Source organism: Dermacentor variabilis, chromosome 3 (assembly GCF_050947875.1).
Source record: "Dermacentor variabilis isolate Ectoservices chromosome 3, ASM5094787v1, whole genome shotgun sequence".
In the NCBI taxonomy this organism is placed as follows: Eukaryota; Metazoa; Arthropoda; class Arachnida; order Ixodida; family Ixodidae; genus Dermacentor; species Dermacentor variabilis.
Genome location: NC_134570.1, coordinates 44,203,771 through 44,219,390, shown reverse-complemented (window position 1 = coordinate 44,219,390; position 15,620 = coordinate 44,203,771). Strand labels below are relative to the sequence as shown.

The 15,620-nt window shown below is 51.2% G+C and overlaps 1 protein-coding gene and 1 non-coding gene across 2 annotated transcripts; one reads left to right on the top strand and one right to left on the bottom strand.

The window, feature by feature from the left end:
- Positions 1-354: 354 nt before the first annotated feature.
- On the top strand, positions 355-5,253 carry LOC142575479 (uncharacterized). The gene is made up of 2 exons (XM_075684876.1): positions 355-1,925; positions 3,797-5,253. The coding sequence occupies exons 1-2, from the start codon at positions 1,715-1,717 to the stop codon at positions 4,003-4,005; spliced, it is 420 nt and encodes a 139-aa protein (XP_075540991.1). The 5' UTR covers positions 355-1,714; the 3' UTR covers positions 4,006-5,253.
- A 9,941-nt stretch (positions 5,254-15,194) lies between these two features.
- Positions 15,195-15,266, bottom strand: TRNAQ-UUG (transfer RNA glutamine (anticodon UUG)). The gene has a single exon. It is a non-coding gene; the product is annotated as a tRNA-Gln (tRNA).
- Between the last annotated feature and the right edge of the window lie 354 nt (positions 15,267-15,620).

The following is a 15,620-nucleotide window of genomic DNA, read 5'->3' as shown; positions in this document are numbered from 1 at the left end:
GGATTGGCGCCTGCTTTATTATAACCTCAGGTGCTCTTCTGAGACTTCCGTTTGGCGGTTACATGTGCCCTCCTGGAGGAGTGCTTGTAAAAAATCCAATCTATCGTCGCGACGAAAAAAGCGACCCGCGACTTATTCTACACCAGTCAGAACATTGCCCATTCATACACAGCGATCAAATGGGGCGTCCGTGCCCTCTGCCTGACCGCGCTGGCAGCCAGCGGCTGAGCGTAAACAAACTCGACCGCACTCTGCAATGCCGGCATGTCCGGGGATAAACGAGCACAACGCGCGCTAGGCAGTGTCATAATTATATTAAGGAGAAAAAAGCCCCCAGATTTTCTCTCTCACGCCCGCTCTTATTCGCGCCTGCGCACAAACGGCTGGCGATCCCTCAAATGAACGTCTCTTTATATGCCTGGCCCACAGTGTAAGAATAATATATGTATTCTTACACCGTGGCCTGGCCACATCGAGAGCACGGCACTACATAGATGGTATAGCACAACCATTAGTTAACAGTCGTATTCTTTTTCTTGCCAATCAAATAAGTTGACACGAAAATGCTGGTCGTCGTTTTACCTTCGGCAGGGCAGTCAATCGGTCGACTCGGGGGCACAAATTTCACGCCAGGCAGAGTGCCACTTTAATTTCCATTTATTTATCGTTTCTTTATTTCATTTATTAAGCACAAGTAATTTCCCCTATGTTGTCCTTGTGTTTGTTGGCTTCTTATGATATGACTAAGAAAAATCGGGCCCCTCGGTTAACCCCCTTTCTTCTTGTTATATAACTTGCACGAGACTTGCACGAGGGGCCTTGTGCGAGCGGCGTTGCTTGAGCAAGCGCAGAGCGATGGTAAGCGCACTTTTTTTTTAAAATAGATTTTAGTTGCTAATTACGAACATCCCTCTACACTGTCTTATGGGTCAGCTCACTTTGCTACGAGGACATATTTTTGGGCTGGTTGGTTCATTGCAGTAATTGAGGTCATAGCGCTGAATCGACGCAAGAAAGCCTGCAGGGCTTTCTTGCGTCGACAGGGCGCAAAAACGACAGGGCGCATGCCCTGTCGTTTTTGTTGTCCGTGTCAGTGCTATGACCTCGATTACCAGGGTCAGCCATGACCATGACGGCATGACGACGACTGTACGATGAGCACAGCTCGATTACGATGAAATGACGAAGAAGTAACAACAGGGACTGAACGTCGAGTGTTGCGTGACGACGACGGGTTGACGTTTCTGCAATCATGACGATGGTACGACTGGCAACGCGTGACGACGACGGCAACATGAGAGTCACGGAGCTGAAATGATGACTGCATCACAACCACACAGACAGACAGGCAGATAGATAGATAGATAGACAGATAGATAGATAGATAGATAGATAGATAGATAGATAGATAGATAGATAGATAGATAGATAGATAGATAGATAGATAGATAGATAGATAGATGTTGAAATAAGTTCAAAGTTCAAATAACGCGCTGCACCTGGTTCCGTCGACATCACTGTGCCGAGCATCGTGTCGCAGAAGACAAAGAAGCTGTCAATTCGATCGCGCGTGGCCCGCGCCTCCACGCAACGACGGTTTCTCGAAACAGCTGTCACGTGCTGTGAAGAACATAGCCCGGCGAGTGGTCGCGTTGGGGCGGTGTTTTCGGTCGTCTTGGAAGCGTCGCACTTGGTCTCCGGTGAAGCGGCCACCATGGCTTGCTACTGCGAGTACGTACTGACGGCCAGCGGGATCCTGAAGCTGTTCCAGATGGTCGTTGGCGCCGGCATCGTGTTCCTGCTGAGCGAAGGCCGCCTGGACGCCAACTGCTACCTGAGCATGCGCCTGGACGCATTCATCCTCTTCATTGCGTCTATCGTATTCTTCTTCAACGCGCTACTCATACTCGTCTGCGTGCTGGTCGGTAAGTCGCTCCCCCTTCGTAGGCGTCCGCAAAACTACTAAAACCAACGTCTCATTCACTTATCCATCAAACGCGCTCGAAGGTTAAGTGGGAAAGGCACTTGTGCTTGGTTGGTGTATAGCCTCCGAGATATACAGCGTGCGCCGACCTGTCCAATCTCGCAGGACATGTTTAGCGTTAATGAAAGGTAAAATTGTCATTCTCCTGACTGTAGCACGAAGCTACAGAGGACAACCGTACGGCTTTCTCGGACATAAGCTTCGTATAGTAGAAGAAAAATTCGTCCTAGTCCAGTGATTGAATCCGGGGCCAACGCCTTTCCGGGCGATCGCTCTACCATCAGTGGCGTAGCTAGGTCGTCTGGCACCCGGGGCCCATAGGTCTTCTGTCACCCCCCCCTACCCCGGTTGTAGTCGAGGAAGGCGAGGATATCAACAAGTTCCGGGTGTCTTCAGACGTATATGACACCCCCCCTCCCCCCCACTGGCCCTTTGCACCCGGGGCCCACGGCCCCCCGGCCCCCCCTATTGCTACGCCACTGTCTACCATCCTCGGATAGGTGGTATAGATCAGACGCGACTGCTCCAGAAAGGTGTTGGGTTCAATCCCCGGACCAGAACAAATGTTTTTCTTCACTTACGAAGCTTTCCGAGAAATCTGTACTGGTTTCCTTGGTAGCTTCGTGCTACAGTAAGGTGGGTACGTGACTGTTTCTGTCATGAACCGTCCTCCACCTTACGGGCTTCCGCAGGACTGATTTTCCATGCTTAGCGTTCCTTTATGAAGAAGGAAAATAAGATTAACTTGATTAAGTCGAGAGGAACGCTTTCATCGCAAGCGACTGCTCGTGTGAATTACGATTCCAAGATACGAAGGCTGTGAGGAACTGTGATGGAGCCTGTCGTATTCTTCAACAAGAAAAATTAAAACTGCACCTGTGAAATATCCGTCATGCTGTACAATGCAGAAGAACGCTGAATAGCCTATTGATTATAGCGGCGATTATTGCATGTTATTTCTGACGTTGCGCTCGCATATTGCCTCTTAGTTTAGGGCACATAACGCTGGGTTAACTGCGTCCTGAATAAACGTGTTGGAAGTTACCGCCTGTGACACTTTGTGTTTCTTGCTGTGTGGGCATCCCTCCAGCGGTAGATACATGTATTTACGTGGGAAAGTTCGTCTGGACACGCAACGACCGATTTGATCGGCCGTTCGTACATAATTATGCTGCGCCTCACTCCCGTGTTCATATATACATACACTTCGACGCTAACGTGACTTTTCCGCGGAGCTTCAGACGCTCTATGGATCGGCGGATCAAATGCAAGTGGGAAACGAGGAGGTCTACAGAAATGGGCCTTGTTGCCTTGAAGAGTATATATGGAGAGGGAAAAATAAGTCCTTTCAGTTTTCCGTCTAAAGCCTGCCCTACACTGAAATACTCGTGGCCCATACCATAATCCTATGTACGGTCATAAAGGTTCGTAGGGAATTATAAATATATATCACCGGAACCTTCCACTGTGGCCTCAAACGGCAGTTCGCGGGCTTCTTCTTTCAGCTCTTATGCAGAGTGCTGCAACCACAGGCTTGTGTTCACACTCACGACCTTGTGCGAAAGAGGTATAAGCTTTTTTTTTTCTGCTTCTTCTTTTTCTTCTTCTGACTTTCTTTCCCCACACACCCTGAGCCACGCAGGCATTGAGGCAGTGTGCTGACTGTCCGTTATCCATAATACATCCTTCTAGAACGTCTTGCTTGAGCTTGGGCTCCCTGGGCATCCTTCCCGAGTATATACGCGGCCATCTCGATCGGCTGCCCGGTCAGCGCGAACAGGCTGCGAACTGCGCCTGCCTGTCTGCACGCAGGCGCCCTGGAGATTCCCGGCTCGACGGTGTACCGGATGAACTACTTCCTGGCCACCTTCATCCACGTGCCCACCAGCATCGCGTACCTGTGCATCGAGACGCGCACGGGCGTCTACGTCCAGGGCTCCATCGCCGGCGCGCTGGGCATCCTCAACAGCCTCATGTTCCTCGCGAACGCCGTCATGGCCTACCATCCGCGCGTCGTGTGAGAATAAAACGCCCGCCGCGGGCGCATACTATCGCCGACCGAGCGTAAATGAGCCACGCGACGAATGTGTCATCTCTCTACATAGGCGTAGTAAGAGTATGCCGATACATAACTTTAATTAAACGTTGCGTTCCGCTTCCTTTTAAGTGTTCTTTACTTCACGTGCGGTACGATGCCGTCTTTTAGCACGATAGATGATTGTGTCATTGTTTGGGGACAAGATAGGTTAAATTAAGTTCTGGGTTTTTACGTGCTAAAACCCCAGTATGATTATGGGGCACGCCGTGTGGGGAACTCCGGAATAATTTTGATCACCTGGGGTTCTTTAACGTGCACCGAATGCACCGTACATGGGCGTTTTTTTTTCTTTTTTTTTTACATTTCGCCCTCGTCGAAATGCAGCCGCCGCGGCCGGGATATATGATCCCGCGACCTCGTGCTTATCAGCGCAGCGCCAAAGTCGCTACGCGACCATGGCGGGTCAAGATAATTTTCAAAAGGGTGCACATTTCCTGGAGTGCACGTGTTTGACAGTCAGACCGCAACCCCAAGAATGCAGGCAATACATTCGGCCATTCAAACGAGGACGAGGTAGGTTTTCCTAATCGTATCCTTGATGCAAAGGATATGCGCAGCTAGGATAAAGCAATGTTGCGTTTGGAGGCGATCCCACCGCTCGCAACCAGTTTGTTGCGTACTCCAGGCTGGCGTACCGTACTGCTGCCGAGAAGTAGCGACGCCTGCCTATCGAAGCTCGACCGACATTACTTATTGGGTAGCGTGGCATTGTCGGCGGACCGCAGGCATCCGGTAGATCATGGCGACCAAGCAGGGGCGAGACGATTTGCTAGTGCGAAACTTGCACGGTTTATTCAAAGGTAGTTGAAAGAAAAGAAGAGCATGAAGTATGAAGCATATCAAATGTACATTTCGGAGCCCCTTAAATAGGCTCTCTACAAGTGTGGGCGGGATCTTGCTTCCGTCGATGACACGTGACAGGCACAGAGAGAGGGCCCCTCCTCCTGCATTACCGAGCACGGGAAGGAGAAGTCGATCCTCTTTTAGACAAATCCGGGAGAAGGTAGGGGGAACGACCTGTCACGCGTGGGCTCCGGCCTAGTAGAAGGTAGGGGGAACGACCTGTCACCCGTGGGCTCCGGCCTAGTAGAAGGTAGGGTGAATGACCTGTCGCCCGTGGGCTCCGACCAAGTAGAGGGTAGGGGGAACGACCTGTCACCCTTGGGCTCCGGCCTAGTAGTAGGTAGGGTGAATGACCTGTCGCCCGTGGGCTCCGACCAAGTAGAGGGTAGGGGGAACGACCTGTCACCCGTGGGCTCCGGCCTAGCAGTAGGTAGGGTGAATGACCTGTCGCCCGTGGGCTCCGACCAAGTAGAGGGTAGGGGGAACGACCTGTCACCCGTGGGCTCCGGCCTAGTAGTAGGTAGGGTGAATGACCTGTCGCCCGTGGGCTCCGACCAATTAGAGGGTAGGGGGAACGACCTGTCACCCTTGGGCTCCGGCCTAGTAGAAGGTAGGGTGAATGACCTGTCGCCCGTGGGCTCCGACCAAGTAGAGGGTAGGGGGAACGACCTGTCACCCGTGGGCTCCGGCCTAGTAGTAGGTAGGGTCAATGACCTGTCGCCCGTGGGCTCCGACCAAGTAGAGGGTAGGGGGATGACGTATCGCCCGTGGTGTCCGACGCCAACCCTAACAGCATCTCCGGCCGGGGAGGAAGATCCCGACGTGTAGGGGCCAGCAGCCGCTGTACGAGGGATCGGCGTTTCGGTATCAGGATTCCCCGTAGAGGTCACGAACCCTTCGTTAGTAGCAGGCAGATTCCGGGGAGTGGTCATCCGTCCTCGTGGCGCTGTTGTCAGTTTTCTCCTTGGTCCGGTGAAATTGGTCTTTGCAAGCAGGTCTCGCAACTTTTCGTCTCCTGCGTGGGCAAGCAATCACCCCAGAACAGTGCCGCACCCACAACCACAAAGCAGCGAGCGCAAGGCCACTCTCCCCCAAGACACACCCGGCTTTTAACAAAAAAAGAAAACCCGCTACACCTTTCCCATTCCCTACGCGCGTCCCCCCCCCTCAACACTAAAACAAGCCATTTCTTGAAGGCGTTAGGACGTGGTTATTACAATCAGCTAACAATCGGCTTCACTTCGGAAAAACATGAATGCACGAAAAAAATGCCACGGAAACCCGGATGAGCATGGGGCTTTCGATACTCTAGGGGCAACGACTTAAACCGTCGGCATTGCCGTTAAGCTTACCCTTCTTGTAGCGAATATCGAAGGTGTACTGTTGAAGAGCCAAGCTCCAGCGCAAAAGACGACCGTTTTTCGTAGACATGGACTGCAGCCATGTGAGGGGACAGTGATCAGTCTCCATGGTGAATCTTGAGCCAGCGATATAGCAAGCTAGCTTCTGTACCGCCCAAACTACGCAGGCGCATTTCTTTTATGATGCACTGTATGCTTCCTCACGAACTGAAAGCTCTCCACTGGCGTACAGTACAGGGTGTTCGTTCTCGTCATCTTTCTTTTGATAGAGCACCACCCCCATACCCCTGTCACTGGCATCACACTGAAGAATGAATGGCTTAGAGTAGTCGGGTGCGTTCAACACTGGCTGACTCGTTAGTGCGTTCTTCAGCATACTAAATGCCTTTTCTTTTGCGTCATCCCACGTTACCGTTTGTGGTTCTGTTTTTCTGAGAGCATCCGTTAAAGGACTCGCAATCTCGGAATACCGCGGGATATATCTTTGGTAATAACCCGCCAAGCCAAGGGATGATCTGATGTCCCGCTTGGTGCATGGTTGCGGGAAGTTGTCTATCGCGGTCAGTTTAACCTCGGAAGGACGACGATGGCCTTGCCCTACTACATGACCTAGATAAGCTACCTCCGCGCGCCCTAATTGGCATTTGGGAGCCTTAACAGTTAAGTTGGCCTCTCGTAGCCGACACAACACGGTTCGCAGGTGTTGCATGTGGTCCGCCCATGATGAAGAAAAGATAGCTATGTCATCGAGATAGGGAAGTGCAAAGTCCTCCATTCCTCGTAGCACCTGGTCCATAAGGCTAGAGAAGCAATATGGCGCATTCTTCAATCCAAAACTCAGGACGTTCGGACGAAAGGTTCCCATCGGGGAAATAAACGCTGCAAGCCGGTTTGCCCTCTCGGTCAACGGAACCTGCCAATACCCTCTGACTAAATTGAGCGTAGAGATGAAATTAGCACTGCTCACCTTTTCAAGCCTTTCCTCGATATGCGGTATTGGATAAGTCTGGTCCTTCGTGATCAAATTGAGCCTGCGGTAGTCGATACATGGCCGCGGCTCTTTTCCTGGGACCTCAACCAAGATAAGAGGCGAGGTATAATCACTCTCTCCTGGCTCGATTACATCTAGCTCTAACATCTTGTTTATTTCAGCGGCCATGACTTCACGTTGACGAGGCGAAACGCGATAAGCTTTCGAACGAACTGGGTCCGACGAGGTTAACTCGATATCGTGAACGATCGCAGTTGTCCTGCCCGGTGTATCTGAAAATACGTCTTTAAATTCAAACACGAGTTCCCTCAGCTCGGCCCTTTGATTGGGATTCAACTCCGCCTGTTCTATTAACTTAACAATGGTCTCGTCAATGTCTTTTGTCTCCGTCACTGCTGTTAACTCTGGAAAGTCGACAGGCATATCCTCAGGTTGGTTAATCGAAGAGGGTTTCACGATCATTCGCTTTTCCCCAACTTCAAAGCGTCGCGTGCGAGCCGTCCTGTCATAGTAATGCTCAGCATTGTTTTGTGTTTTACGCATTTCCTGCTCGGCAATCTGTGTGGCAGGGCTTACGTTTAACAACTTTCTCCTACATTCTGCCTCTCGCGACATTTCAGGCTCCGCTGCTTTCCTGGTTTTTTCATTAGCTGGCGTACTTTCCGCCTCATCCCCTATAGGGCTATCCTGTTCAGTACTAGTTGACCAATCAGCTGTCAAACCGGTTTCTTTCACCACTGGACTTTCATCCACTGCTTTAGCCGCGAGCTCCTTTGCCTTGGAACGAGTTAGGGCTTGCACTGTTACCTCACTAAACCCGATTCCCTTGCGTCGTAGCAAATTCTCTGATTTGTTAGAAAACAAATACGGATACTGCGGCGGAAGATGTGCCGAGACGGCGGCGTCAGTGTCCAGTACTCCGAAAGGGTCTTCAATACGAATTTTGGCCACCGGGAGACAAACACTGGAGGCCTCTACGGCTTGCCTTATCGAAGCACATTCCCCCGTGAACTGGCCTGCCTCTACGTACGACGGATGCACTACGTCCATTGTTGCTGCCGAGTCGCGAAGCACTCTACACGGTTTGCCGTTTACCACGAGGTCTCGAATGTACGGTTCGAGCAAGTTCAGATTCTTTGCGTTACTACTTATGGCGTTTTTCACTGGTCGATCTGGAGCGGCCGCCGAAATCCTCGAGCGAGCGCTCGGGTTTCAGAAATCCGAATCGGCCAGCGGAGCGCAAAAACGCTCCGCGGCGGATCACACAGGAAGTCTGCGTACACGTCGCACGAACCGGTTCCGAAAACCAGCCCTACTTCCGTTCTGTACGTTTCCACGGCAACCAAACTCGCCGTCCCCCGTGTGTAATTTGACCGTGGCAGTCGCATAGTCCGTGATTTCCATGTCGCGCCTGCAAGGATTGTGCATGGACAACGTGCATAGAAGTCTTCGTACAGCACTTGCGTCACTTCGTAATCGCTGTCGTCCGCGCTCTCATCGCTAAACGCGAGCGCTGCAGCAGCACCGAACGCAGCCATTTTGCGAAGCAACACAATGTTGTGCGTAGCAACCGGGTACCGATTTCGCTTAAAAACGGAAGTGACGCGAGCTATTTCCGCCCGAATCCGCGCCTCGGCGGCGGAGCAAGTTAAGAGCAAGTGAGAGCGATCCGGCGCGGAGCGAGTTGATCCGAAACGACCAGTGGAACGCGCGAACCCGCTCCAGATCGACCAGTGAAATTCGGATTCGTTGCCACGGAGCAAGAAATTCTGCTCCGAATCGACCAGTGAAAAACGCCATTAGTGACATCAACACTAGTTTGGGATTTCTGCTTCCCACGGAGATATGCCCCGTTTGCCGGCAGTTGTAGCAAACTACTGGTTTCTTGGCCTCAAAAGCCTTTTTCTTTTGCTTTTCTGCCCTCTGTTCGGGTGACTCCTTTTCTACTTCGCTGTCCTCGTCACTACTTTTCCCTGAATCTTATCTTTCCTTTGTTTTACACCGACTCGACTTTGACCATCGTTTTGGCTTGTCGGGTCTGCATTTATTCATCTCCTCCTTAGGAGCTTCGCTGCCTTCGTCCGCACGGCGAGTTACGTACTCCTCAGCGAGATCGGCCGCTCTCGAAACAGTGTCTACGCCTGGCCTATCCTGAACCCAATAGTTGATGTTTACTGGCAGCCGGCGGTAGAACTGTTCTAAAGCAACGCACTGCATTGTCTTTTCGGCGTCGCCGAGTGCACCCTCTTCTCTGAGCCATTCCTTCAGGTTTACCTCCAAGGTGTATGCAAAATCTGAATATGACTCACTTTTGGTCTTCTCGACTTCCCTGAACTTTCGCCTGAATGCTTCAGCTGATAATCTATACTTTCTAAGCAGATTTTCTTTGACTTCATCGAAGTCCTCTGCTTCTTCCTTCCCCATGCGGGCGATAATATCAGCTACCTCACGTGGCAGCAACGTAAGCAAGCGTTGCGGCCACGTGTTTTTCGCGAATTTTGCCTTCTCACACGTGCGCTCAAACTGTACCAGAAAAAGACCTATGTCCCCTCCTACTGCGTAGGGTGCCATCAAGTCTGTCGTCCTGCGCTCGCTTTCACGTGGCTCTGTGCTAGGTCTTTCGCTATTTTGGGCTTTCAGAAGCTCAATCTCTAGGCGCTTCATTTCGAGGTCGCGCTCTTCTTTGGCCTCACGTGCTGCCCGTTCGCGCTCCTCTTTTTCCTCTCTTTCTTTAATGCCCTCTAGGCATTCCGTCAGTTCCTCGTCGTCTGCCCCGGTCGCTTCGATTGCCTCAATGATCTCCGGCTTTCTCTTTGATTCGGCAATTTGGAGGCCCAACTCTTTGGCCAAGCTCAACAATTCCGGCTTCTTTAGTGCCTTCAAGTTCATGGCTGCCCTTAGTGCTGCTAAACCTTCACTCTATACAACCTTGACGTACTCAAACTTCCGTCAACGGTTTAAAGAAAAATCACTGCTATGTACTTTCCAAAAAATACGTAAAAGCCAAGTGATATCTCAGTGAAGAAAAGCCGTGCACTCACCATATGCAGTCATGATCCAGACACCTTCCTTCCGAACGTTGTTGCCAGGACGAAGAGGCTACGATCTTGTAGTTGTCGTCCAACTTGGGGTCTCCAGGATACCGTATCCCAATCGCTGCCAGCCAGTTTGTTGCGCTTGGAGGCGATCCCACCGCTCGCAACCAGTTTGTTGCGTACTCCAGGGTAGCGTACCGTACTGCTGCCGAGAAGTAGCGACGCCTGCCTATCGAAGCTCGACCGACATTACATATTGGTTAGCGTGGCGTTGTCGGCGGACCGCAGGCATCCGGTAGATCATGGCGACCAAGCAGGGGCGAGACTTGCACGGTTTATTCAAAGGTAGTTGAAAGAAAATAAGAAGAGCATGAAGTATGAAGTATATCAAAAGTACATTTCGGAGCCCCTTAAATAGGCTCTCTATAAGTGTGGGCGGGATCTTGCTTCCGTCGATGACACGTGACAGGCACAGAGAGAGGGCCCCTCCTCCTGCATTACCGAGCACGGGCAGGAGAAGTCGATCCTCTTTTCGACGAATCCGGGAGAAGGTAGGGGGAACGACCTGTCACCCGTGGGCTCCGGCCTAGTAGAAGGTAGGGAGAACGACCTGTCACCCGTGGGCTCCGGCCTAGTAGAAGGTAGGGTGAATGACCTGTCGCCCGTGGGCTCCGACCAAGTAGAGGGTAGGGGGAACGACCTGTCACCCTTGGGCTCCGGCCTAGTAGTAGGTAGGGTGAATGACCTGTCGCCCGTGGGCTCCACCAAGTAGAGGGTAGGGGGATGATGTATCGCCCGTGGTGTCCGACGCCAACCCTAACAGCAACCAGTTTAGAGCGCGTCTCTGTTCTGGAGCAATAAATTATACCAAGCACCGATCATCGTTGGCGCTGATGGATAACGAGAGAGAGAGGGAAATTTATCCAGAACAGCACGTGGTCGAAGTGAGCGTCGGGAAGTTCATCCGCCCTGCAGTGGGCAGGTGGTCCTCTCAGTCCAGCACAGCAGTCCAGTGACCTTAGCTGTCCTTTTCACTCGGTCGACCAGTTCGAAATGGTCAATCGAGTCGGAGATGGACACCGCTGCCTTCCATTTTCTGTCTGGCGGGGTGTGTTAATTAATGGCGGCAGAACCTCCGATCAGCCGGCGAGCACGGCGCTGCGATAGCTCTACGTGAGCAAAGCGTCTCGCGCAAGATCGAGGCCGAGCACGCGCGGCTAGTGAGATGAAGAAGATGAAGGGGCACCATGGCGGTGCAAATCCCTGCGGTGATAGCCATGCTGTTGTATTTCGTCGCCATCGTGTGCGTGGGCGTGTGGTCGGGCCGCAAGCTGCACATCTTCAAGGAGGATGGCCAGGCCTCAATGTCAGACCTGCGCCGCAGGCGGCCGCAGCAGAGCCGCTTCCTGCACCGGCTGTTCTTGGCCGACAGGAACATGTCGCTGACACTCGGCATCACCTCCATGACAGGTGAGCCGCGTCTGCCCTTCTACAAAGCAGGGACAGACTTGAGAGCTTCAATCAATCAATCAATCAATCAATCAATCAATCAATCAATCAATCAATCAATCAATCAATCAATCAATCAATCAATCAATCAATCAATGAATCAATCAATCAATCAATCAATAAATAAATCGATCAATCAATCAATCAATCGATCAATCAATCGAAATTAGGTTTATTTAAACAATTCAAGAAATGCGTGCAATGTACTTGGACCAATGCGATAGTCTATGTGGCTAGTAGCTAGTCAATTATAGAAAATAGTTATATAGATCGAGCGAGCAGTAGCGTAGCCACAAATGGGTGAAGTGTTTGAGGGGGTTGCACCCACTTTACCGGGGACGGGAAGGGGGTGGTAGGCAGCATGCTAACGCAGAAATTTTGAGGGCGGGGGCGGCGTGCCCGGTGTTCTACCCCCTGGCTGTGCCACTGCAACCATGGACATGCTTGCTCAGCGAGTGAGAACATTAAAAGAACGAGCATTAACTTGACTAATGAAGAGTTGTGATATTTGATTAGACAAGTAGAAGCGCTTACATGCAAGGTGAAGGTATCTGGCAACGTTGACACCTTCCCATTGCTGAGCTTAGCTTTCTTTTTTTTTTTTTGCACGCAGATAGCGTGTGCTTTTTAAAGTGAATCGCTTTCTTACCGGACCCTGCCGGATTTCGGATGACCGTGGCCGGTGATGCTGCCTTGCCGAATATCCGCGCCCGTCACGTGCGCGCACGAGAACACGTGGCGCGCGCTCTATGGTTTACATGAGGCGCAAGGCGCAGGAGTAAAACGCGTGAATAATAGTCAAGCTTACCCCCTGTCTTTCGCATGGTACTTCTCGCTGAGTATACGCCCCTATTCGTCATTATTCCCTCGACAAGCATCAATCATCGCTCCTCCCCGCGACATATTACCGCGTCGACGTCTTATAGAATGTATACATTTGCAGGAACGGCTCCTTGCATTTCGGCACAGTTTGTGAACGCTGAATTGTACAAGCACAAATGTCGCGCCACACTGAAGTATAGTCACCTGTGCGGGGCACCAACAAAGACATTGCGTGAGATTACGTGTTGTTTATAGGATGACAATACGGACTATTGTGCGCATCGCGATTGGTTTTATAGCATTTAATTAGCCGCTTCACTAAAACTTCGCTTGGCGTAGACTCCATCTCGTGCGTCGAATCTGCATAAATTTTTTTATTCGTACAGATAAATGAATAAAGATAACCGTGGAGCATACGGTTCAATTCGACCCGTTCAGGTGGATTACCTGAAGAGGCGGGCATTATACTTGCACGACGAATGTGCAGGTAGCTAATTAATACTATATATTCTACCTTTAAACCGGTTATTCCCTTTAGGGCGCGTGTTGAAAATGCGAAATCGAAGCCAAGCTTCAGTGAGGTCATGAGTACTTATCATAAATCCTAACATTATATAGCGCCAATTGCGGTATCCGTCCTTAAGATGCGCTACAATGTACAGTGGACAGTCCATTTCAACGGCCGCTGAGTGGCTGGAGTTACGAGAGAGAAGGAGACAGGCGTCCCCAGCCAGTTACCTTCTCGCTCGCACAGCTGCAGCCACTCAGCGGTCACCGAAATGGACAGTCCACTAGGTGGACACTTACAGAATAGCCCCCCTCCCCCATGCTCTTGCGAAGAGTGCTAGCGTAATAACTTTTCTTCTTCCGTTTATGAATACGAGTCCTGTTTACGAAAGGGTTAAATGTGTGGCGCCGGTTTCGTCAACAGCCATATGGGTCGGAGGCGGCTACCTGAACGGCACTGCCGAGGCTGTCTACACACACGGCATCCTCTACTGCCACGCTCCGATCGGTTACGCTATAAGCCTCATACTCGGTGAGTGAAGACCACGGCATTTTAGGCTTCTGAAACTTGGATTCGATCACGTGACACGTTTTTGCATAATCTGGGGCCATATTCCAATCTCCTGACGTCAAACTTGCGTAGCCGCCGACGCAAGCATCGGGCGATGACCCGCAGCGTTGCCTCAATACCCCAATCAAACGCCCTCTTAGCTGATAGGAGGTCACTTTTCTTTGGTTTCAAAACGAATAACATTGCCTACGCTGAGCGGCTTGTCTTATCTAACTGGCTGACAAGAGGCGAGGAGCACGCTCAAGTGGAAAGGGTTTCGATGGGGCAGAGCCAGCGCACTGAATATAGATAACCGGATGAGGAGGGTGGCGCTGGCGTCTGCAATTGGCTCGCTTCCCCTTATACTTAGCTTGCGGTGGCTGGTCGAAAATCGCGGCGGCGTGCAACGGAAGGTTAAGAACGCCGCTAAAACGGATCCTCAGCAAGGAAGAGTTAGCAGGGTCGTAAACGAGTCGAAAGTGCTAAAAAACGTTACACGGTCACGCAAAAAGCTTTATTATAGGCAAATAAACCCACGGATGCTCTCCGGCAGGTGCGAGAAGCCAGTGCCTGAGCGATCGGCGGCAGCCATCTTTTATTCATTTCGGAACGGGGCAGCCTGCTGCCATTCAGGAAAGAAAAATTTTGTTCGGCATATTAATGCATCTTTAACGCGTACACGTCACTTCGAGGGGGTAGGTTTTCGCGGTTTTGTGACGTCGCGTGACAGGCAGGGGAAGTGGCTGCAGCCTGAAAACTTTCGACCAATAGCCGAGGGCGAATGGCGAAAAGGCTTCGCATGACAAATAACTATTTTTCTTTTGTTCAGTCCAATCATGCATAATCGGTCTGTACAGGCCATATCACATGGGGAGCTATCGCGGTTTTCGTGACGTCGCGTGACAGACAGGCGAAGTGGAGGTGATCGAAAAAAGTTTTTGATCAATTGCGGAGGGCTTATTGCAGAATTGGAACAGAAAAGTTTGGAATAGCTTTACATTATAGCACCCCTGGTCCATTTCTGTGCGCAAAAGGCTTCCAGGATGAATCTTCTTCAACTTTAAATGGCGACGTAACCACGAATTACAAACAATAACTGTATACAGCCGAACGCTGTCGAAATTCATGACATCACGAATAAATGGGCCGGAGTGATGTGGTTCCATTCCAATGCCGTTCCTTTTCGCGCTTCATCAGCGATGTGAGTGGCGCTCCGCCCGCCTTATCGACGTAATCATCAACCGACCGTTAACGGTAGGCGATTAGAATGGTTTAGAATCGAGCGGATGGAAACGCTACGTCATACTGCGCCACCAAATACCGGCTCTGGCGAAGGAATTCAAAATGGCGTCACCGCCGCCCGTGATTGGTGCCTTGCAATCACGGTAAGATCGGCCTGTTGGTAGTTCCAGAAGTCCGAATCATTATTCCGGATTAGTGCAGACATCCCTTAAATCTGACTCTACAAGAAATAATAACAAAAAAGAAAACTAGAGGTCTCACCGAGGCTCGAACTCGGATCGCTGAATTCAAAGTCCAGAGTGCTGACCATTACACCATGAGATCGCAACCCCTCTTCCGACAGCGGGAATCGAACCAAGGCCTCCTGGGTGAAAGCCACGTGTCCTAGCCACTAGACCACGCCGGAATACGTCCGCACGATCCGAAAGAAATTTGATGCATACCTCACGACTGCCGCTGGGATCAGGCGCGCCAGGCTACTTTATACGTCACTTAATTCAGCGGACGCTGTTCGTGAAAGAGATTCCTGCTGGGCATGCGACAATATACATACACGCATATCGCTGCCGGGTGGACGAGACAAGACGCCACCGGCGTGTGACGTTATAGTACAGCTCACGCAGACGGTCGTGACGCGCTGTCAGCAAACGCGAGCACTGTTTGGATCGGACCGCTGGT

What these genes read in the sequence shown, in the direction of transcription:
- LOC142575479 (XM_075684876.1), top strand. Translation starts at nt 1,715, where the DNA reads ATGGCTTGCTACTGCGAGTACGTACTGACGGCCAGCGGGATCCTGAAG. An exon ending in ACTCGTCTGCGTGCTGGTCG is followed by an intron (nt 1,926 to 3,796) that starts GTAAGTCGCTCC and finishes GTCTGCACGCAG; the next exon opens with GCGCCCTGGAGATTCCCGGC.